A 24510-nucleotide genomic window follows, 5' to 3' on the forward strand; every position below is an offset into this window, starting at 1 on the left:
TCAGCTGTGCTAATTAAACATCGCAATTATATATAATGGAAGGGAAATGATACAAGGGTAAGTCCAACGAATTAGTGAGTAAAAATACAAACGATGTACATGTTATTTGAATGATGAACTCAATTGTTGATAAACTACATGTAGCATTATGAGATGACAGATTATCATGAATATAATATAGATATAGTATATGCTGTAATTATGAGAATCAAGTCATAGTTCAAACTGTATGGTCTACCTGAGACATTACCCTTTCTCAATAGGCTTGGCGCTGTCCCGATAGACCTGTAATACAATATCGGTGCCCAAGCTAATGTACTTTGCCGTCCATTACACTAGCAGCCCGATCGAGTCCAACCTCAGGTAATCCACGCTATTAATGATATACGTCTTGTAGTGACCTGCCAATTAAACATGGTTGCGCCAATCACAAAACATCCATTAGATCCAAGGTCCATATAACACGTACACATTTGACCATAGAGCTAACATTTATAATAAGTCCATGGCCATTATCCTTCACGTATCGGTGTACCATGTCATATGATGCAATTAATCTTATATGTCTTTTACATGCATGCTCTTACAAATCTCACCATGTTCATTATCTTGCTTAAGCAACACACATTTTCACAAAAAAATAGAGTTCATAGTAAATCAAAATGTGTTTCATGAAAGTTGTAAAGATACATGTTTGGTACATATAAAATAATCGTACAATGCTTTGGACCTTGGTACATATAAAATAGTTGTACAATGCAGGAAAAATAACAAGTATTCATGTGAGTTTGTACTCACTCCTAGTGTCCCACATGCCTTAAGTTTAATCTTAATCATGTGTATATAAGCTCTTAATGCAATTAATCTTATATGTCTTTTACATGCATGCTCTTACAAATCTCACCATGTTCATTGTCTTGCTTAAGCAACACACATTTTCACAAAAAAATAGAGTTCATAATAAATCAAAATGTGTTTCACGAGAGTTGTAAAGATACATGTTTTGTACATATAAAATAGTCGTTCAATGCTTTGGACCTTGGTACATATAAAATAGTTGTACAATGCAGGAAAAATAACAAGTATTCATGTGAGTTTGTACTCACTCCTAGTGTCCCACATGCCTTAAGTTTAATCTTAATCATGTATATATAAGCTCTTGAGCACCCTTCTCTTGTAAGCCGATTTTTAAGAGTGAGTTCTACCCAAGGTTTGTATCACCTTTGAAGCATTTACCGGAGATGCGTTATGTTATGGTGTTATGAACCCTTTCACTAACAACTTGCATTCTAGATACGTTATTTTACTGGATTAATGGGAAGGAGATCAAAACCAGATTATTAAGCGAGATTTGATAAATAACAATCAACAAATTGGAATTAATCAACTGGTCAAAGTTACATGATAGCACCCAATTGAAAGCCATTGACTTTTTGTCACTGCTTATGTGTTTGTAGTTACTGAAACGGTTTTCACTACCCCACACAAACCACTGCTGCCGGTCTAAAATTATAAAACATGAGCTCTTCAGCCGTTCATCCAAAAATTCAGATGCTAATTGGACTCGGGCATAAAAGGACCATTGACAACAAAAGTAGACATTATATGGATGTAAAATCAAACACCTATTTGGTAAAGTATTCTGAATCTACAGTCCTCAACAACTTATAACAGCTGTAAATTTACAGACCGATTATGTAATCTTCATTGTCCATCCTAGCCTACTTAATTCTAATATTATGTAAAGAAGAAACACCCGAGGAACTTTTGAATGAACAAAAACAGACATCCTAATAACACGAGCGTACACACGAACACACAGAGATCTTTGATACATTTTAGAAGAAGAAATGGGCACCTGGAGCTCTATTGCATTATGCAAAAAGAAATTTAAGCGAAAAGGATATCACTCAACCAACCAATTAACAGTCCCACACCCATATCACTCCACCAATTAACAGCTCTATCCCATTCTGGCACACCTTTCCACTATACAGTTTCATTATACACTATTTGGTCAGTCCATCTATTTACATCAAAAAACTAGTACACATGATATTTTGGTGCAATGTTGAAAGCATCCTCCCCTCCATTCACCAAAAATACGACAAGAGCAGAGAAATGCCCATCACCTTTTGCTCTCATCAGAAGCTTGCTTTAAAAGGCACATATACGTTCTGGAAGGCCTCATGCCTGTCATATTTTCAACATTTGTCAAAAGCTCGTGAGATTCATCCCCCTTGTCCATCCTCTTGTCTGCAGCTTCAATCCCAGGCCAGCCCTGTTGCCGTATTCTCATTTCCCATATACTATGCATATGGTCTATTCTTTTCTTGAGGATGGACTACCAGAACCCTTCTTGGATTCTGGGGACTCTAGATTCTCCAAGAACTGAAGTTAGCACACTCAACCATTAATTTTCCACCATCACTCCTGATTAGATGAAGCTCTCAAACTATCATCTGGCAGTGTCCATGACAGCAAATGGCCGTTGTAATCCCCACTAAGTAACTGCTTCAGGTCAGTTGTGAGATGAAGTGCAGTAACTGGATGCTTATGGAACTTCAGCACCTTGTGCAGGACCAGCCTGTATTCTGGTACCTTATCACCCAGATTTAACCCTCCTGTTCCATGGTTAGTTGACTTGCCTTGAGAAACCTCTTGGGTGGAGCAGTGAACCATTTGCCACACCTTAACAGCCCCACTCTGGTGACCAGTCACATACCAGTTTGTGTCTAGCCAATCAGAGAACGTACTACTAGTAACTGAGCGTATAGAATCTGAGGGCAATTGGGATGTGTTAACCACTGCAAGGCAGTCCCCATTGATGCTCCAAACTGCAAGCAGAATTCCAGCTGCTGTCACAATCTCCCCAGTCAAGTCATTTACGTATATTGCTGAGACTGGCGCAGGGAACTCAGAGAGCTGCCTAACAAAAACCAAGGAGCTGAGATCCCAAATGATAACAGTGCAGTCATCTGATCCACTCACAATGAGCATGTAAGGCTGGCTAACATGAAGGCATGTGATTGAGCCTGTGTGGGCACAAAGTGCCTTCTCCAACTGCAAGCGTCGTAAAACACGAGGCCCATACTTACTGATTCTCCATACAGAAACTAAACCATCATCAGCCCCAGTAACCAGAATCTGACCATCATGGCTAACACCAGCACACTGAATCTGGTTGCCCCCATGAAGATTTTCGTGCGTAGAAAGAAGTCTATCCTGATCATTGCTCATAAATCTCAAGCTACGGTCCGCAAAACCCCACGCAACATATTTTGTATACGTTCTTGGTTTAAGCAAATTATTCGTTCCAGCCACAAGAATTTTGTCATGGAAATTAACAATCTGAGTAATGGAAGATGAGCTCTTACGTATCTCATGTGCAACAAGATGTGCCGAATGCTTGAGTGGATGAGGAGGAAGCTTTCTGTCAACCCGCCTTTTGACATGAGGTTTAAGGAATAGTTGCTTTGGTGTCTGCCCAAAGTGATTGATTTGTGCTAAAATTGAGGCTTTCATGGCAGGATCTGTAACAGAGTCTATGTCCACACTCCCTTCATATGTGTAATGATAGAAAACATTCACAGCTTCTTCAGCTGCCTGTCAATCATACAAGGTAAATTTAGAATTGGAAACAGAACAAAAAGGAAAACTGAAATAGATGACACAACCATGGAACAGCAGACCTCCCCCATATACTCAAATGCATTTAAAACAAGTATAATTAGTAATTTAATAACTTGAAAATTTGCAGCGCAGTTCACAATGGGCTAAAACCCATAAAAAACAAATAAGCTCTGAATTGAACAGCAATATGAATGGTAATGAATCTGGACACCCACCTTCCCTCTCTGTTTACATCCAAAGATGAGGTCTATCCAATGATTCAGATTTTCTGAAACATAATCAGATTCCAGCGCTTCCCTGTGCTTCCTTATAAACTCTCTTACACTGCCTTTGGCCCATGGAGGCAAGACAACATCACCAACCTAAAAAACAAAAAACCAATAAGAACACCAGAATGATAATATCATTCGAAGAACTTTAAACAAGGGAAAAAATAGAATGGAAAAATATTCTTTGAATCAGCAACACTCAGTGGGCTACAGGGCCCACAACCCCACAAATCTGTGAATGATTAAGTTCCTATCAAAAGTTATATCTATCACTAGGGTGACTTTTCCAAACTTATATGATGGCCGATAGTCTTGACAAATTCCATATAAGTCATATGGAACAAATAAAATATGCAATTTTTTGGCCCTCAAAGAAAATTGTGGATCAACTATCAATCAGCAGAAAATAAAACAAATAATAATAATAGTCAATGATTTATTGAAAATTGCAACCTTCTCTCCAGATTGTTTCTCTCCCAAGTCAAGATTGAATTGATTTTCCAGGAACTCTGGCATGTAGAAAAATTCTGGAATCAGTTCCTTCACATCTGATGTATTGCCTTTCCCAGCTGCACTTAACCAAGTATCTCTAACACTATTGAAAAGACGATCAGCATGGTCAAACTGGCCACCCTGAAGTTTTTGATTCTCTGAACTGAAAGGTGGCAAGCGTAGAAGATAGAAGAGGACAATTCCAGCACTTGAATAATGAGAACCATAGTGAAATTTTGGGACCTCTGGATCATCCCAGCTCTCATATCTGGCATGGCAGAAGAAAATTTCTCAGAAAAAAAAATAACATAAAAATAAAATAAAATAACTGGATGAAACACAAACACACACAAAAGAGGGTGGAAAAAACGCTACTGGTATTCGCTGCAGAAAATAAAATTATCCATGAAGCAAAGAACTCGGCAAAAACAAATATTTTAAGAAGTATTAATTTAAAAATAAAATCCAAAAAATGAATAAAATCATAATGTATATGATAGACGCTGACCTCTTCTTAAATTCCTCTTCCCCTTCAGGTGTCTGACACCCCATGGGTTTTTCAAGCCTACGAAATGTTTTTCGATCTGACAAGTCTAGATTTTCACTCTCATAATCTGCAAGAACCCATGGAAACACTGGATATTGGGTAAGATCACTGTATCCACGTCCTGCCAACGTGTTGAGATGCATAAGATACTGAAAATTGCTTATTTCTCCATTTTGCCACCTTTTTGAAAAGGATTTAGCCATTATTTTAAAAAGACGGCTACCCTCATTGCTTTCTTGTTTTGTTGATCCTGAAATGGTTGTGTCCAACCTGACAGTCAAGGGAGAGAGTTAGAAAGATCATTACCCTGGTCGAAGGATCCAGAAGATAGATGTAGAAGTAACGATGCATGATAAGCATCAAAGTACAAGTAACTCAAGAATCAATATAATAAAATTACCAAAGACGTGTCAGATGTACAAAAAGAAACAAAAAGTATAACCGGCTGTTACAGCTTAGCAGAAACCCTAGAAATACTCAAACAGATCTGCTCTTATTGCAGTACATGGAAACTGCAATCCATAAACTCAAGCAGATTTACCTCTTCATTTGGATTGCATCACTCTATGTTTAAAAGCACAGTACTGTTACAAGAATGAGGGTTATTTTGTTATGAATAATAATTTATTAGAAAGAAAAGCTCACACATGAAAAGTATACAAGCGAAACAACCACCCTATTGGGGTCGAAAATCTAGAAAGTTTATAAGATCTTCAAAATTAGAGGAAGAGAAATTAGGAACAAAAGTTATTGCACAATCTAAGAGAGCACTCAAGGAGGATTTTAGTTGAAACACATTAGATTCACATTCCTCAAAAAGACTGATTTCTTTCTCTCCAAATGCTCCACATTAGTAAAGAAGAGATGACTTTCCATATGGCCTCTTTGGATTGTCCCCGCCCTTGCGACTTCCAACATTGAAGTAGCTCAACGATATTGTTAGGCATGACCACAAGACTCAACGATAAGATGAGAACCAAATGCCGTATCTCGCTAGTAAACTCACAATGGATGAGAATGTGGCTTACGGTCTCTCCTCGATCTTTTTGCAAAGACAACACCAATTGACAAAGGTAAGACCCCCACCTCCTAAGGTTATCAATAGTCAGAATTGGACCCAATGCCACCATCCAAGTGAAGAAAGGAATACAAGGAGGAGCCTTCACCTTCCAAATGCTCTTCCAAGTAAAAATGGAAGACTCACCAAACTGTAAAGTATAATAATAGCTCCACTTTTTTTGTTTTTTTTTTTTGATAAGTAGTAGCTCCACTTTTTTTTTTTTATTTGACACCGGGTATCTTGAGCTTCGCTCCGACTAATCCCGGGGATACACAGGCCTTCAGCAAGGAGTTTCCCGCAAGTGCACCTCGGTTAATTCAAGGGGCAAACCCCAAGTTTGATGACCCCAAGAAGCAATTTGCACTCGGTGGGTTTCGAACCTAAGACCTTGAGGAGCATACTCAAAGTCCCAAACTGTCCAACCACTGAGCCAACCCCTTGGGGACCACAATATTTTATTTCCCTTTAAACCTGTGATTACAGGCTGGAGACCACAACATTTTATTTGTCTCTTGGAAGGGTTTTCGATGAGTATAAAGGTCGAGGAATGCCACTAGAGACTCAAGCTCCCAATCCTGGACCGCCCTAATAAAACTCCGGCTCTAATGGACATATGTGCTAGAGTAGTCCACGTAATCTGACACTAAAGATCAGATATCACCAAGCATCCCATCAATACAGTAGGCAGATGTCAGGTGACATCATAAAGCACATTTGCATGTCCATCTTACGTTTGGTGAAGCATTTTTTGGCTGGACTGGGGCTGTGGGAAGATTTCCTATGGCTTAAAACTTGGTTGGAAGTGGCCAGTTTCTCACCAGAGGGTGCTTGGATGCTAGAAGGCTGGGAAAGTAGTTGATTATTGCTTTTAGATTGTGGATTCTGCTTCATGTGAAGGTCTGTGATAGTCATTAGTTGGAAACAGGTGGTTCTGGAACAGGAACGGTGATTTTGGATGGTCATATGTTGAGCATCTGGACAAAATCAACAGTAGGAACAGTTGCATCATGTGTGTATAATCAAGAAGGTGCTCCTTAGATATTGTTCTGGTTGTGTTTCATCCCAACAGATCGATCCTTCCTACGTCCTTCCTGAACCATAGCTATTCTAAATTAGTGAAAATGAGTTGTTTCTACTTTATATTGGCTAGGGGCTTCTTTTGTACACATCAAGCACACATGGGACAATGCCTGAAACCTGTCATATTAGTTTGTATTGTACTAAATTATGTTTTCATCCAAAAAAAAAAATTGTTACCATCACATAATTAGGAACTCCTTTCCTTTAATCAAACAGTGTGTTTCAACAGATAACGGTAGCACTAAAATGTCATGTTGCAGTTTTTCTTGATAAGGGCTATAATAAAAATAAAAATAAAAATGATAAATTAAAAAGTAGTTAAGAAGCTATAATAAAAATATTTGACAAAGACAATACATCCCCTGCCAATGATTTTTGGACAAAGTGGAATCCCTTACACACCCCCCCCCCCCCCCCCCCCTCTTCCTCTCTCCCCCTCCCTCGATAAGTACAACATATTACTATCTCAGTCACCACATTTTTTAATGAAATCACATGTCAGGGCACTTTTATGTTTATAAAGTCTTTTCGCAAAATCTTTCAATTGTATCTTATCTCCATCCCTGCAATTATCCCATTTACTAACCTTCGTCACTCTTTTTTTAGCAGAGTATGTAGGAGATTTTATATGTTTTAAAACAAATCCATCTATTCAGATTTCTAAGTGGTCTGACTACCTCATAGAGTGATCTAAAGGTACCTGATGAATTCTTGTGTTGCTTTTTATTTTATATTTTGCACTGTAGTCTACTAAACCATATACATAAAGGCTGAGAGTAAATAATGTTCCACTATCATTACACTCACATCGATCTTTTCAAGTGACGTGTATTCTAACACCTACCACTATTAAGCTTTACACTGCCCAAATTCAACTTTCAAGATTCCTTGTTAATATGATGGTTTGACATAAGCGTGGAAGGCACTTAACTCTGTGTCACTCCAATGGTGCAAATAAAATGTAAACGTGAGAGCCTACAAGTACTATACGAAGAGCAGGACTCGAGGTAACCTCACCCGATTAACTCTTGGCAGGAAGACAATATAATACCCCATGTCATTAAATAACACTGTGACACCAATATAATGCATATGGTATTGAGTGTTGCATACAGAAATATATAACCAAAATATTATGTGTCACTAAGTTTGAATGCTATACATTTACAAAAGATGATAGCAGTTGAACAACAAGCATTTACACAGAACAGGTTAAGCACAATATCTTTAGACATTAAATAAAAATATTATATTAGCAAAAGCATATCTAAATGCAAGTCAAAGGAGCCAATTTTCAATTATTTTACTGTATATAGGAATATTAATGGCTGGCAGAGCTAATGAGCTCTAACTCGAATGGCACTTCCTCTCCTAAGAACAAGGTGAAGGTGACTCATGGGTTCAAGATCCATTTGGTGCATGTGTAAATAAAATAATAATAACTGACATATTTTTGGCAAATATGCAAAAACACGAAGCTACCATATAACAAAAACAAGATGGACAAGATAAAAACAAAGAAGCCCATAGGGAGTATGATTCTTACATGCTGTTTCGAGGCAGATTCATGGCAACTAGATTTTTGAAAACTTCTTCTCGCTCTCTTTTGTGGAACACCAGCAGATCATTGCATCCATCCATGCTAAATATCTCAATAGCAACAGGGCGCAGCTGGTAATCACGCTTCAAAAGCTCATGAACACTATTAAGCTTCCACATACGCCAAGGGTGAGGTAGATTACTACTAGTACATACTTTCTCCTTTCCCCATGCACCACCATTATAGGCCCATGCTCTTCCTCCAACCAATGACTTAACTGTTGTGCCCCAAGATGATGATGATTTGGACTGGAACTCCATACTGCTATTAGCGTCCTTCTTTACACCCAGAGCTTGATCAATAACAGATAGTTCATCTTCACATTCCTTCTCGCAAATGCACCCAGAGTCATCAATATAAAAATTCTCAATTACATACAAACAGAGTTCTCCTATCAGAAATATACCATCATGTTTGTCAAGACCTACAACCCGTTCACAATTATATCTGAATCTTATCTTTTCAAGAGGCTCCAGATAAGGTCTGATCAAGTATTCTCCATTATCATTTAGTTCCTTATCTGGTTTATCCTCTGTAACTTTGATGTCATCTATTCTCCCAGAAGAAGATGGCCTTGGAGATCCTAGTTCAGATCTTTCATTTATGCTCTCTGCCATTGGGACAGACACTGAACTAGACTTCACACCAGACTCTAGGGCAGAATGAAGGCTTGTTTCATTTGTACTACTAGCTCTGTCATCATTCCATCCATTCCTAACAGAACCTTCATCTTTAACATCATCCAATTCTTTAAAAAATGATTGATCATAGAGCTCGCCATCAACACCATTTTGTTTTGCAGTATCAGTCAGAAGAGCAAAAAATGATTCAGAATCAGTATCGGAAGCATTAGGCCCATTCTCATTTTTTACTTTGGACAGCTCAGCTTCCCCTACTTCAAACTGTCCATCAAGAACATTTTGGATGGTATCAATTTTTAATTTGCAGCGCTCAAGCTTTTTGCGCATTCTATATGGACCCTCAATGGGACAAAGCTCCCATTCAGGCTCTTCAGTCATAGAGGATTTACGCATTGGGAATATTCCGCGTTCATGTACAAGTTGTTGGAGAAGGGTTTGCCACTCACTCTCGGCATGAAGAACCCACCCGTATTTATCTTGACGGACAACTCTCAGCTCAGTAGACATTGCATCACGAACCAATTCCAGTGCATACCTCCGTTCGTTTACCTGTTCCCAATGTTTTAGGTCTAATTTAGAAGTTTCCCGTAGTCTTCTTCCAATCTCCCTCTTACGACGACCTTCCATGCCCTTTATTCTCACTCCAGGAAATTTTGCTGATCCAGCAATATACTGCCTCCACATAATTACAGCACACTGCTCCAGTACTTTATTCACAATCTGTTCACTACTCTGAAGCCACTCAAAAAAGGCAGGTAAACTCCCAGTCAATAATTTGTCAAACCCATCATGTAGTACATCCAGGTGCTGTCCTTGGTTTGGTTTAGAGACAAGCAGGTCTTCTAGTGCAGCCCTTCGATGCACCAGTAGATACCTGATAACATCAACGGCCAAATTCTGAACATTTCGCCTTTGATCACAGAGAAGAGATATTAAATTCACACAAAGACAGCAATTTAGATCAGTATCGATATTACTGGGACAGAATATAATTCGTCGATGAGCAACTAGCAACTGTAAGACCGCACAGATATCAGTTCCTGAATCATCTTGTGATAAGTATGAGGACGATCTCTTCTTAGGTTCAATGAGAAAACCTAAGCTTGACAGAAGATCATCTTCTCCAATAGTGATCAAGAATGATGGAAGGAAACAATACAATATCATACGATTTGTATTTTTAAGAATTGAATGAATATAAGTATCAAGTTGTCTGCTTCCTCTTCCAATCGATAAAAGACCCTTTCCAGTTGGGGCAACTTCTTCAATTTGTCCATCTTTGTTTGCCAATTGCAACATAGATAACAAGAACTCAAGAGTTTTCAGTACACCAGCAGGGTGAGGAAAAGCACCCATATATACACGATCTACTATCATCCAGCACAATGCATCTAAGTTCAAGGACCAGCGACCCTTGTCCAGCTTTTTCTGATTTTCCTCGTCATCACGCAGGAGACGCCTTTCAAGGAAGTTCATCAGTCTACTAAGGCACAAACCCTGGAATGCTAGCACTGAATCTGCATCAATATATAGAGGAACACTTTCCAAGATGTTTTCTATAACCTGTGACACTTTCATTTGTTCCGTCACAATGTCAGAAAGAACTTCCGCCATGAAATCTAAAACCGCCGTTGCTCCAGCAGAACAAGGACCACCACCATAGCCAGAATCATCAATTTCAAGAAGAAGCTTTGGACTGACAGAAAAGAAGGTATTGGCAGCAGATGGTCCTTGAGAACTGGACTTAAAGTCTGAAGATGGATCAAATTCACTAGCAGACACAGAAGACTCCATGGAAGGAGTGGCAACTAAGGCAGCCCTGGATTCATTATGGCTTGCACTTCCCAGCCAAGATGTCAAGGCAATAACTGGAGATGAAGAGGGTGTGAGTGGTAGTCTAGAATTAGATTTCTCTGATAAAATGGGAGAATCAAGCATAGTAAGAGACGCAGAACTCTGAGAATCTGGTGGCTGAATGGGATCAAGAGTGACTTTAACATCACGGAAGCTAAATCCATTTGTGCTAGAGGTGGCAGAAACCTGCTCAACATTATCACCATCTAAGCTCTGAGCAGCTTGGGCATCATCTTGGACTGATTTGTTCAATTTCTGCTGGGTCACAGAAGCATTGATCTCTGCTTTATCACTGGCCATATAGTTTGGCGGTAGAGCCATATCTTCAGAACTTGTACTTACCTGCCCTTGAGGGAAGCTTCCAAGGCTAATGGAAGTTTTGACAGATTGCTCCTGTTCATGAGGCATGCTAGAATTCGGCGAGCTACTAGAATCATCACAATCATTCAAGTTTCTATCTTCTGTCCTTACAGAGAGTTCTTTAGCCATCTTTACTGCATATGCAGACCTATAAGACACAAAATAGTCAGTTCAAAAAAACAAAGAAACAGTTTATTTGAGTCAGGAAATAAAGATTAGACATCCCATAACAACTTGGAATTAAGTCAACAAATATTCGTAGGTTTAAAAAATATTAGCCAAAAGCAATGAAAAATAAAAATAAAAAACAAGAAATAACTTCATGTCTAACCTAACACATGAAAAATAAAGGTCAATGCAGCTTTCAAGAATTTCCACCCGTCTGCATAGAGAACAAAAAGGAGGGCACATTTTTGCCAGATCAACCATGAATCTCAGGACTGAAGTTGCTGCTGCAGGGGCTGATGCTTCCCCGCCCATTAAGCGTGCTGCATATGTCTTATGCATCAGTGCTTCACCCTGCAGCTCTCCAGTCATGTCTGCATTTTCCTCCACAAGGCCAGCACCAACCTGGGAAAGATTACCAGTTTGGTGGGCAAGCATTGACTGCATGCTCAACCTATCAAACGTAGATTTTGCCATAGCAATCACAGATTCCAACAGTTCCACAAATTTCAATTCCACATGACTTCCATCACTTGGCACAAGGGCATGAAAGTCTAGCATGCGGACTTCCGGTAATCTTGGATAAACTGGCTTTCCAAATATCAGACAAAACAAAATGTAATATATATCTGGGGAATCATAGAAACTTGGGAGCACTCGTGCCAAACCTTGATAACCGCCATTTGTCCGAAATTTTAGAGAAAAGGTAGGAGAAGAAGTAAGACACACACCAAGAAGAGTCATGATCCATCTCATACTAGTAGGGTGAACAGCTTCGTCAAGAAAATATGTAATTAGTTTGGATGAAACAATCTTATGCCACCGCTCAAGCAACTCTTCTGATTTAATGGTTACCAGTAGATCAATAAGCATTTCCAGCACTATATTTCTCACAATGACATGCTTCCCCATCAATTCTCGCATGATTGGACGCCGTGGTATCAGTTCAGGTGGATCAAATGTCATAATCACAAACCTAATTACATGTTCCAGTTCAGAAGCAAGAAACCCATCTTCTAAAATGACCCCAAGCAATACAACCAACTTTTCCAAAACAGGAACTTCAACATCACCCCGCTGCAGAGTCACAAGTAAATGTTGAACAAGGTTTATTCGACGCAGAACTGTAAGATTATGGTTCCTGTACCAATGCATGGACACCAGATGCTCAAGAAATCCCAGCAGTGCAATTTGAATTGAAACTGAGGCTGTTACCCACAATGTCCAATCCAATAAGACATGCTCAACCATATCTGCATTTGATAAGACAATGCAATTTGAAGTTTCAGCAGGCATATCAGCATTTTCTAGCTCTGAAATATGACTAAATGAATCTTTCTGTGCAGAAAAATCATCCATATCTCCATGAGATCCAACTGAAGAAAATTCATCACGGAACTTTGACAAATTAAGATCCTCAAAACTACTCTCCTGAACAGTTGCAGCAGGTGACAATGTAGTCCGAGTATTCTCCAACTTCTTTGGTTCAGAAAATGAAGCTTCACATGCAGCAATCTGGAAAAAGATCTCAAGAGAATGCATGTCGAATAATGACATTCTGCGACGTAGAAAGAGAGAAAGCAAATGGTATCCCCTGTACGTCTGCATGTCTCTAACATTTTGAGGATTCTGATGAAGTGTACAGGCAAGTAACGTAAGGGCCATGTGCAGCATATCCCTAGTTTCAGCAGCTTCAATAAGGGCCAAGATAACAGTCATCCCACCAACTGGGCAGATGGTATCGCCAATCACACATTGTCTACAGACATAGATATCCCCATGAAAACGTCCAAACCGCGGTATACCTACATAATCAGAAATAAGATAACAAATGAAGAGAACAAAGAAGAGAAATTTCAAATACAAATCAGACTCCACTTGCATTCCATAACTTTGATGCCCACAATTTGATGTGAAGAGTGAATTGGATAGGTCACATACCCCCAATAGGAGAAGCAGCTGCTGACATAGGATCAACTAGATTCAGCATTGACATAGTTCCTGATGCTCGAACAGATTCAGTACATGTCCCATCAAATGCAAATATAAGTTTCTTCCCAGAGAGCTGTAAAGAGAGGTTTCCTATTCTCTCCAAATCCCAAACAATCCCACTGCCATCTGCTTTGGACTCTCCTTGCTTGCTAGCACTGTCAAGCCTCTGTATGTTTGAAGACAAAGTCAAGTCAGCCTCTAAAGAATCTAAGATTGCCATACTACCACCCCCACAAGCCTGGTTTGGGACAAACTGCAGAAGATCTGTGTCTTGGAAGAGCCCTCTATATCCTCTACCAAGAATGTACATGAAACAAATAGAACCTGGTGTGAGCACCTCCTCAAAAAGATAGCACGAGCGGAGTTTCCAGGTCAAGTCACTAACTCTTGCACAAGTAACCGGAGTCCCAATTGTTACTTGCAAAGGTTTTCCAACTGGTGATGGAGAGTATCCTAGTTTTCCTGTGTGCCTCATCTTTCCATTAAGATACACATAAGCAACACTAGCTTGGAATAGCCCAGCAAGAGCATTTGGTTTGTTATGAACAACTGCAAGGTGATGCCACCTGCCTTCCTCAAGTTCTAATCCAGAAAATGACAAGGAGCAAGAATTACTTGTTGCAAGGGTTAGAACACCATCCTCGTGAAGATAAAGCTCAGCATAGAATGTGCTTTCATTGTTTGCTGCACCAACAGAAAATATCCGGAGAATATGCCGCTCAAGTTGATGTGTTGTAGAGCCTGTCCTCCTCTTAGAAGGGCCAGTTCTGGAAGGTTCCGTGTCCTTTACTTGTGGTTTCAAGAAATTTCGAAACTGAAACCAACAAACAAATGAATAACCAGCAGCTGGCGGCCATGATCTTTCTCCAAGAGAAACCTGAACAGAAGCATGGCCATTCTTGCTCATGTCCATCTCCACAAACGGTGCCAGAGAAACATTTTCCGAGGTCATGTCTTCCATGAGAATCAATTTCTCCATCATGTCAACAAGTACATGACCAGAATTCTTCAGTCTCAGTTGTAGAACATATCTAATAAGCATTCGAAGTTCTGATACAGATAATCTATCACCAAAAGTACAAACCTTGTTATTCAAAAATGAGGACAAATAATGCAAATTGGGACAGGCAGATAAAATAATGTCTCAACATGACCACAATTCTTACCTATATGCCCCAAGAACTTCCACAATCTTCAAAGCATAAGAGAGCAATGGAGAGGAGCCCAAAAGAAAGGGGTAAATTGTCTCCAGTAAAAGTTCAACACAACCTAAATACATCAGACAAAGCAAACGATAAGACCACTGGTCACTGTTCAAGGTAAACAAAACAGCAAAAAAAATCACAAAATGATCTATTTCGCACCTACGGAGGTAAGGGTTTCCTGATTGAAGGAGCCAGCATGAGCAAGCCTCTCAATGAGGCTTAGCACTTCTAGCTGCACCTTGGGAGTAAAGAGCAACAATGAACGGATAAGAACTCTAACAGCACCGGCGTTATAGACTCTTTCTTTATCAGGATGAAATGAACCAGATGGAGTCATTAAAAGAAAGCTAGATGACTCGTTTTCAAGAATATCAGATGATGTAGCATTCTCTGATGCCAGGAATGGTGGAAGCACAATTTCAAGAGCAAGTTCCAGTAACAACTGTATGACTTGCTTTTCACACTCCACACAAAGTAAGCCAGACTCAGATAGAAGATCAAAGAAAGTTTGGGATGATATAATTGTATGCAACTTTGTTCTATTAACAGCATTATCACAAACTCCAGCCGTCATAACCCGCAGTAAGTATGTAAAAACCCTGACGTAAACCTCTAAAGCAGATTGATCTGTGTGCTCTCCATCACTTTGGAAACTGTGGAGTGTGGTAAGCAGAAGAGAAAACCCAGTCGCTTCACCAAAGACCCTCTGAGAAGAATTATTTACTCCCAGAATGCGCCACAAGGCTCCCATAGTGTCACATTTTGCATCATTATGAAGCCTGTATTGAGATCCCGAAACATTGGTGACCATTCCACTTTTTAGAACTTCAACAATTGCACCTAATTCTTCAGGATGAGCCTGGTAAAAATGAGAACTTCGTAAAATTTTGATGATATTGAACACAAAATAACAGCACAACCATTTGACTTATAATTTACACACGAGCATGAGAGATTGCTACAACAGTCAACATTGTATTATTTGAACCTTCTCTTGAGACTACCACATTCATTGGAAAAAAAAACTACCAATATATATGAATAAACAAATAATTTCATGGGTATATACCTATAACTCTTACAAGTAAATCTATCCAAATTTGAATCTGTCAGACTGTAAAATCAAGATGGTCACGAACCTGTGTTACATCTTCAATGATCATGCATGACAATATCCGCAGAACTCCTGGGCGATGTGTATTAGACACCAGAAAAGGGAGAACAGTTGTTACACCATTAGCTGAACGGAATGATGCTTGATTGGCTTCAGCTTTCTTTAATAAAGAGACCATACAATCCCATGCAACAGAAACTGTACCCTCAGCTTCAAAAATAGGATACTTCCCAGAACCCAAATCCATTAGCTTGGGTGAAGTAATTATGACATCCTTACTATCCATATGTTTCTTGAAGCTGCTTGAGCTGGATTTTCTCTCCAATTGATCAAGGTTACCATTATGTTGGTCTGGACCCAAGAGATACTTGTGCTGCTTCAAATCATCTAACAGAACTTCCAGTACACCAACTTCTCGCAAGACTTTTTTGTACTGTTGGTCAAAGGATAAGAGCTTTACAAAAAAGGCAAGTATGGTGTGCTTCAATTCTGAAGTTATTGGTTGCTGTAATAAGCAGCAAAGTGAAAGTAGTTCTTGCTCAGGAACGCAATTCACAACAGTCACAGCATATTCAAGAATTTTCAAGATTATCTCTTGGAAAGATGGAGGAAAACCCGCCATATTTAGGATAAAAAGTGGAACAGTACGTAACTGCTGACAGAGCTTGTAGTTTTCAAGATCACTTGAGAATATTTTAAACATTCTATTTAACACTTCTTCCTGCAATTCCCTGCAGTCTGCTTTGAGGAAAATGTCTTGCAACATCTGGACAGCTTCAAGGTCTTTAACTTTATTATTGTCCTTGTCCCAAACTTCATCAGCTATGCGGTCAGAAGATAATGTACGACTTCTGCTATGGCCACCAGTCTTAGAATGAGAAGACTTCAAACCTTTGCCGCCAGAACATCCTGTACGTTCCATTGGGCCAGTTTGAGCTAAATTAACAAGAACATCAAGCAACCTAGACAGCGTGAGTGAAAGATGTTGGGGCAAGGGGTCCTCTTTTCCAGTGGAATCCAGTCTTTCTACTTGATACAATGCAATGGAACCATCTGAAGCACGATTTTGATCAGAAGAATGGGAATAAATGGACTGAAAGCCCAGACTTTCAGGCATTCGGGAAAGAGTTAAGGCAAACTGAACAAGGAACTGATAACCATGGGCATTATGTATATCCTCTCTGAGCCTGACACCACCAGCCTCTATAAATCAAATTGAATCAAATCAGCACCAACACAGAACACCACACAAAGTTATAGCTATAAAAATTATATTATGCCAAACAACCCAAAAGACAATAGGTCAGATTCTAAGGCCAAAGTACTGTCGAGATATTATCAGAATCCTTATGAATTGCTCTTATGCAAGCCATAAAGGATACACAATGTGTCAATTACCAGGTTTATATGACAATTCCACACATTCAAGTAACAAGTCCACAATGCCCATAGTATAGGCAGAATCGCCACTGTCAGGATTGAAATCTTTTACAGCCATTAAAAGAACTTTTATCTGCACATGGGAACAGCATATGAGCAGCTGACATAGTTCATAAAGATGAAAAGATTCCTATCAAAAAATCAGAAATATAAATCAGGCAAATAACAAAATTCCTGGTTGAAAGAAGCTAAGAAAACTTTAAGGGAAAAGTGTCAGAATTCCATTGTGTGGCTAGTGTATGAGGCACACATTGCATTCAGAAAAAGTCACAAACAACAAAATTTAGAAAAACACTAATAGAGGATACACTATAATAACTATAGAAAAGTTGCTTTATCTTCGAAAATTTGCTATTCGTGTAATGAGAGTGCATTCAAAAATGTAACTCATTGCCTTCCCAAAAACATTTATGAGCTTCAAAACAATCTGCTAAATACAAATTAACATCAACTAAAGAAACAAGTTCACTTGCGTCCCACAAAACTTTTCACTCCAATAAATGCCATCAAGAATATTAACAATAATGGCATACCAGATGATGCTTGCGAATATATTTGGCTGTGCTTCCATTGTCATTGACCAGAAGAAGACCAAGTATCTGTCAAATAAGCACAAAGCAACAATAATATATTTCAACTATCAGGTCATTAGATTATTCGAAATTCTAGGTGTCGATAATCCTTCTATGAAGCTGATACTAAACATATAGCAGGACAAATACTGTTCATTTACCTGCATGGCATGTCTATGAAGCTGTATGCTGTGCAGAGGAACAAGACCTTCCTTGTATCGAGCAAAGACTATCAAAGACCCATTGGCAACCACCTGAAAGAGCAACTGAAGTGAATCATCTTCAATCAAACTCTGTGCTGCTGAAGGATGGCTTGCCAATGCTTTCATAATATGCACAACACTTCCCTCTACCTGCATGAATAAGGATTAGTAAAATTGTGTACCAAATTTACAATTACAAGTTTTGCATGGATAAACATCATGACTAATACAGCAAGACTTAAACCCAAATTAAGTATAAAAGAATCAAGGTGCATGATCGCTACCTTTGGCATTATTCAGCATTTAGCAAAGTTCATGCTTAATAGGTTTGGACTAAAGTTGTAAGTTATAAAAAGTAATAACTTGAACTCCTTAGTTATAATTTTCAAATGCAATATCTCACCAATTGAAGTTTCCCATTTTTTTTCACTGGATCTAGTAATTGGCAAAAATTTAAGGAAGTGATTTGATTCTACCCATGCAGGGTGAGGGACTTGTTCGATAGTTGGTGGTCGGGAGGACGATCCCGAAGCGCGGTGGTGTGGAAGATGATCCCTCTGTGTCTTATGTGGTGTATATGGAATGAAAGAAATGCTAGATGTTTTGAAAATTCCACTAGGACTATAGAGGAATTGACCCATTTTTTCTTCTTTACTCTTTACTCTTAGACAGCCGCTTGGCTAGCTCCATTAGTGATTAGTTTTTCTGATTTTCTTTTTCATTTCTCTCCCTCTTAGGCGCTCTCTATTTATACCTCCCGTGTATGTGGGTTGCGCCCCTTTGCGCTTTTGATATATATTACATTTACTTATCAAAAAAAAATTCTACCCATGCTAAAAGACTTAAGGAAACAAATCACTGCACACTAAGTGCACATAGAAACAAAATAGTGAAATAAATTGGTGGTACAAAGCATTGTGCGTACCCAGATTAATTAAAGGCGCATTTTTCTGCTACTTAATTTTTGAGAGAGAAACAGATATTAGCATAGGCACCTAATCATCTATTGAAGATAAAGAGGGGATATAGCCCATGCAAGTACTTTACTTAGGAAAGACCAAGTCCTGGATTGCTAATGAGTTTACCCATGCACCTGCTCACTTTAGAAACACCTAGGGCTAAGCAGAATGACATAATATGCCCAAGCAATCAAAGATACTGATTGCTCAAAAGTAGGTATTAAATGCAATTTATTTTAACATTTTTTCTCACATATCAATGCACAAACATGAATGCCATCAAACAAGTGAGGTGCCAATCATGCCTGATTCACAGAATGGTGATTCTAATATAATTAGTTAAAGTGTATAAAACTTGATCAATGGTCCAAACCTTAACAGACATAGTCATAAAATTGGAAGTTTAGATGAAAAGTCTAAACTTGTCATCATGATCTGATTTTTTTCTAAACTTCATTAATTTAAAGAGCTGCATGGGATGTTCAGTCATGATCTTCAATGTACCAATAACATGGTAGTTTCTTTAAGGAAAATTTACATGTACATACATATATGTGCATGTGTACGTGTGCATTATACATGGAGTGTATGGAGAGAGGGAGAGAGAGAGAGAGACCTCAAGCCGGCGGACTTGCCCAACATCACTGTCATAATCTTTTCCTGCTAGCAATACTTCTTCATGATCATTAGCCTTTTGCCTTTGACTGGTCTGATAAGGATCCAGAAGGGCATTCAGAATATGAATGAGACAGCATAATATGCCCGAATCGAGGAGAGACTGCTTATCAACAGGCTGCAATGATGAAAATTGCACTAAAAGTTAATGCATAGACATGATGTAGGAATGCATAGTCACATGCACATCTCTGCATTTCACAAACCAATTTTAAGCCACCTCATGGACTGTACAATGTAGCATTTACATTCGCAGTACAGTAATCATAGTTACAGAAAACTAATCCCACTAGGTTCAGCTAATCATTGCATGCTGATCAATTTTAAGGACTAAGAGAAAATCATTACAGACTACAATATCTAACAAGACAGGACATGAAGAGTGTTTTAAACTCTATATATAAATATTGATAAGTAATTCAATTCATTAAAAAGCACAAAGGGGAGCAACCCTTGTACACAGAATATATACAAAAATAATCCCAGATACATAAGACACCAAACAAACAAAAAGTAAAAACCTTGGAAATAATAATTCACTTGATCTACTAAAGATTAAGGAAATATACCCCAGACACAAGGATCTCAATCGCAAATAACAAATTTGAACCAGGACTGATTCCATCCTGTACAGAAATATGCAAAATATGAGTTCCAACAACCAATAATTGAGAAAAATAATCTACATTCAAACACAGACATATGGGATGCAAACCTTTGTGATTTCTGAAAAAAACTTTAACACTTTAACTACATCCAATGACCTTGTTTTGCTGCTGATTTTCAACTTCTCAATATCTGTTACAAATGCTCTTCCCACAACAAAAGAGAAAATGTGTGTTTCAACTAACCTGTGATTCATCCAAACTTTTGAAGTCAGTCAACATGCTCAAAATTAAAAACTCACCAAACAATCACTACAGGAAGCCCCACGGCTGTTCAATTACTTGAAAACAAGCAATAAGAGGCACTTTTCACATGACCTATCAAAAGTAAAGACTATATTCCCCATCAACAATCAAATCTTTCTTTTTTATGAAAAAAAAAAAATCTGTAATTAACCTGTAACTCTAGTACAATGTGAACCTAGCGTACAGCAGTGACCATCTTATGGAACAATGAGATTGCATAAAAGAATGCTGAGTTACGGGAAATTGGATAAGGAAAAACTTTGTGCATACATGGTAAGTAACTGAGCTACATTAGTATGCTGCTTCACTAATCTACAAAAAACATCTACAGTCAAATTCAAGGCCGCTTCTTTCTCCTGCATGGATGAAGAAAACGCCATTAATGAATGATTTCAGTTCAAGTAAGGCTAGAAAGATGGTACATAGAAGAGTAGCAAAAGTATAAGTAAACAAAATATATTGACAAGCAAGAACCTTTTCCAAGCTGGATGACCGGAACTCTTCCCAGTATCTCTTGAAGTCCAACTCCAATTCATGTTTGTCTCTGTTTTCACAGGAAAAAAGGTCATCATCACTTAATAGCACACGTGAATATGGTAAGTGACCGAAAGGAGTATCAAGGATATTATATTTGCCTCTGCTTTCATAGGTAAATAAAAATAAAAAATAAAAAGGTCATCCTTGAGTTTGAAAGCAGATTTAAAAACAACAAGCCATCAAAAAATGTACAAGGTAACAGCTACACTTGTGACCACCTTTTGCTTCCTTCAATCCATACTTTAACGGGATTGAAGTGACAAGCAGACACACATATGTTTTAATATATATTAGGCCACCCTAAACACTTAAAATAATCTTAAAACCAGACGCATCTGAAGCATGGATTATACCAAAGTAAATTTGATAGTGATTAATGAAATGATTTTTCTTGGATGGCATGCATTTTCCCTTTTTCGCCAAATGACCCCAATGAGTCCATTACCCCGAAACTCAAGCAACACCATTTTAGTGGATGAGTTTCAAACTTATCAATTATTGACAAATGATCCCAAGCAATGGTTATAAATTGTTAACATCTAGCCTAGACACACCATATCAAAAAGAAATTTCATTGAAGAAAGATGTCACTGATTGATCCCTAACCAAGTGATAACTGAAAAATATTGGCTTTAGATGGTGTGAACACACTCCCAGGGTAAATTTTTTCTTTGATAAGTAAAAATCAATCTTATAGAAGATGCAACTCTAGTGTACAAGCCAGGATAAAGTTGAAAATGAGTTCCCGTTTAACCTACCAACAATGCATAATTAGCCTATGTAATCAGAAAACTCGGAGCAGAAGTTTCTTAAGCTGGAAATTGAAAGAATGAAATCATCGAGTGTAGTCATGACCTACCAGTACAGCATGAAATGTCAGTGTTATCAACTATAAAAAGAGACAGGATATGAACCAACCAGCTACCTTTCATCCTAAAGAATACTACTGCTCCCTACAAAGAACATTTGGGCGCCATCAAAGTGAGTGCATCATAAATTGAACACTGTACCATTAACGGACCTATATCAATCTCCAAAAAACTACGGAAAACAAATCTACGTATCTATTCAGCGGGGTTCATCAAGCACCAAAAAACTCCTATGCTCTATTCAACAAGCACTCAAAAAGAGCTTCCCTACTCGGAAACAATCACAACGACCAACATTGACTACGCCAACATCATTCCACAAGCTAAAGTTAGGAAAAACAAATTGCTCCCATCATTAATTATCAATCTTAAAACTTGCCCAAATCTCCATTTGAGCCCAAAACCCAGTACCAGACTAAACCCACATCGAATTCAACACAATTAAGCCAATGCAGCACTACCCACACACCATTTCAACAAAAGCAAATCTTTCTTTTTTTCGTCTCCTTAAACTAACAAAAAACACAGTATCAGTATCGAACCTCGTGGGAGACGAAGAGGAGTCCTGCCAGCGAGTTGAAGAAGGAGCATTGCGATCACGAGCCGACGAGGGAGCCGAAGAAGGAGAAGAAGAAGCAGAGGCAGTGGCGGCAGCAGACGAAGACTGAGTTAGACCGACCTTCTCTTTGATGTCCTTAAGCAATGTACCCCATTTCATCGTTTTCCGCTTCGATCGCTCAAACATAGGCTCCCAACCCCACCCCTTTCCCGGTCCCCAGATCCGAAAGATCTCCCCCACAAGCTCCACACACGCCCCCAAAATTCAAAACATAATCCACCCAAAACAATCACAAAAAATTTAGCTGCTAATGTATTCTACGCAGCGATCGAAAATCAGCTGGCTATCACAAGCATCGCGATCTTCGAATTCAGAATTTCGTGTTCATGATCTGTCTATTTTTTCTTTACCAAGAAAAATGTTTTTTTTTTCGATTTTTCTCTTTCTTTTTCTCTTCCCTAGTCCGAGAAACGAGGAGAAGAACTAAATGGAACGCCGAATCGTGGGCTTCGCCGAAGCAAAGAAAGGGCGAGATAGAGAGAGAAAGAGATTGGTAGATAGATGGGTCGTCGTAGTTATAAAAGAAAGAAAAGAAAAGCTAAGGAAAAAAAAAAATTTGCCTCTCTCTCGGAGTCTGTCTGTACGTCTCTCTCTCTCTCTCTCGCTCTGTGCCTGGTTTTGGACGGCCTCACCGCGCCTTGTTTCTCGCTCTATATCCTCTCTCTTTCTCTCTCTTCTACCACGTCACCGTGGGATCCACGCTTTGGAGTCCTCCACGTGGCGCTTCGAGATTTACGCACTAGACGTGAGAGCCTCTCCGGTGTGTTTAACTAGGAGTTAATGCTTTTTAAACGGCAAGTATTGCCATAATTTTATTTTATAATTATCTTATTATTAATTCTGAAATTGTTCCTTTTTTTATCATAACTGGTATAAGGGGTTTTTTTAAAAAAAAAAATTTTAAGTGACTGGTATAAGGGTTGTTCGGTTGCAGTAATAATTGGTTCAAATTATCACGTTAGTATTATAAGATAAAAATACAATTTCTAACATTATTTGTAAGAAATATATGTTTTTTAATAGTTTTATTAAAAAACAGTTATGTATTTTTTATCTACTAATTAAAAAATCTATATTATTATCACACTTTGCTGACATAACCTCGAAAATTTCATAGTCCTCAGAGCGCGACGCCAAACTTCGACAGTCCATTGTACATGTCATTGAACATAGCTTGCCTTCGAAGCCACCATCGTTGATGTAAGCCTTCTCGCCACCTTACCGGCAGTGTTGGCCCTATTTAGCTGGCGAGGATGCGAGAGATATTTCATGAAAATTGAGCTTCTTAGGGTTTTGCTTTTTCTTATTTTGTGCATATTTTTTTTTCTCTTCAAACTTATTTATGAGTTTTATTTTGCCCTCTATTACTGTGTTTTTAAAAAGTCACGTTTTCATTAACTACGTTTCAAAATTACTATTCTTTTAAACTACTAAATCAAACAATCACCGAGACAATCAGCTTATCAAAAAGGAAAATCCATTACACTCGATTATATTTATTCAACATTATATTTTAAGATTACAAGTGGACTATGAATTAAATTATAACTATTACTTAAAATATAATGTATAGGAAATTACACTAATTTCTCTTAAAGAAAAAAAAAAAAAAAAAAAAAAAAAAAAAAAAAAAAGATAAAGTGAGAGATGAGAGAAAATAAGATCAACTGAGGAATTAAGCTAGTCATGAAGATTGAGAGTTGAATGGTTGGA

General features: G+C 38.4%; 1 protein-coding gene across 1 annotated transcript; it reads right to left on the reverse strand.

Annotated features, from left to right (window-relative positions):
• Positions 1 to 1765: 1765 nt before the first annotated feature.
• Positions 1766 to 23397, reverse strand: LOC132171943 (protein SPIRRIG). The gene is made up of 19 exons (XM_059583360.2): positions 22721 to 23397; positions 21247 to 21316; positions 21043 to 21128; positions 20577 to 20712; positions 20431 to 20487; positions 19803 to 19979; positions 18186 to 18377; positions 17986 to 18051; positions 17411 to 17525; positions 16038 to 17215; positions 15058 to 15757; positions 14860 to 14962; positions 13643 to 14757; positions 11868 to 13506; positions 8628 to 11684; positions 4903 to 5211; positions 4356 to 4662; positions 3849 to 3995; positions 1766 to 3606 (listed from the first exon to the last, which is right to left on the reverse strand). Exons 1-19 carry the CDS (start codon positions 22921 to 22923, stop codon positions 2428 to 2430), a joined length of 10836 nt encoding a protein of 3611 aa, XP_059439343.2. The 5' UTR covers positions 22924 to 23397; the 3' UTR covers positions 1766 to 2427.
• Positions 23398 to 24510: the final 1113 nt, after the last annotated feature.

The sequence above is a fragment of the Corylus avellana genome, chromosome 1 (genome assembly GCF_965113065.1).
Source record: "Corylus avellana chromosome 1, dhCorAvel1.hap1.2, whole genome shotgun sequence".
Classification (NCBI taxonomy): Eukaryota; Viridiplantae; Streptophyta; class Magnoliopsida; order Fagales; family Betulaceae; genus Corylus; species Corylus avellana.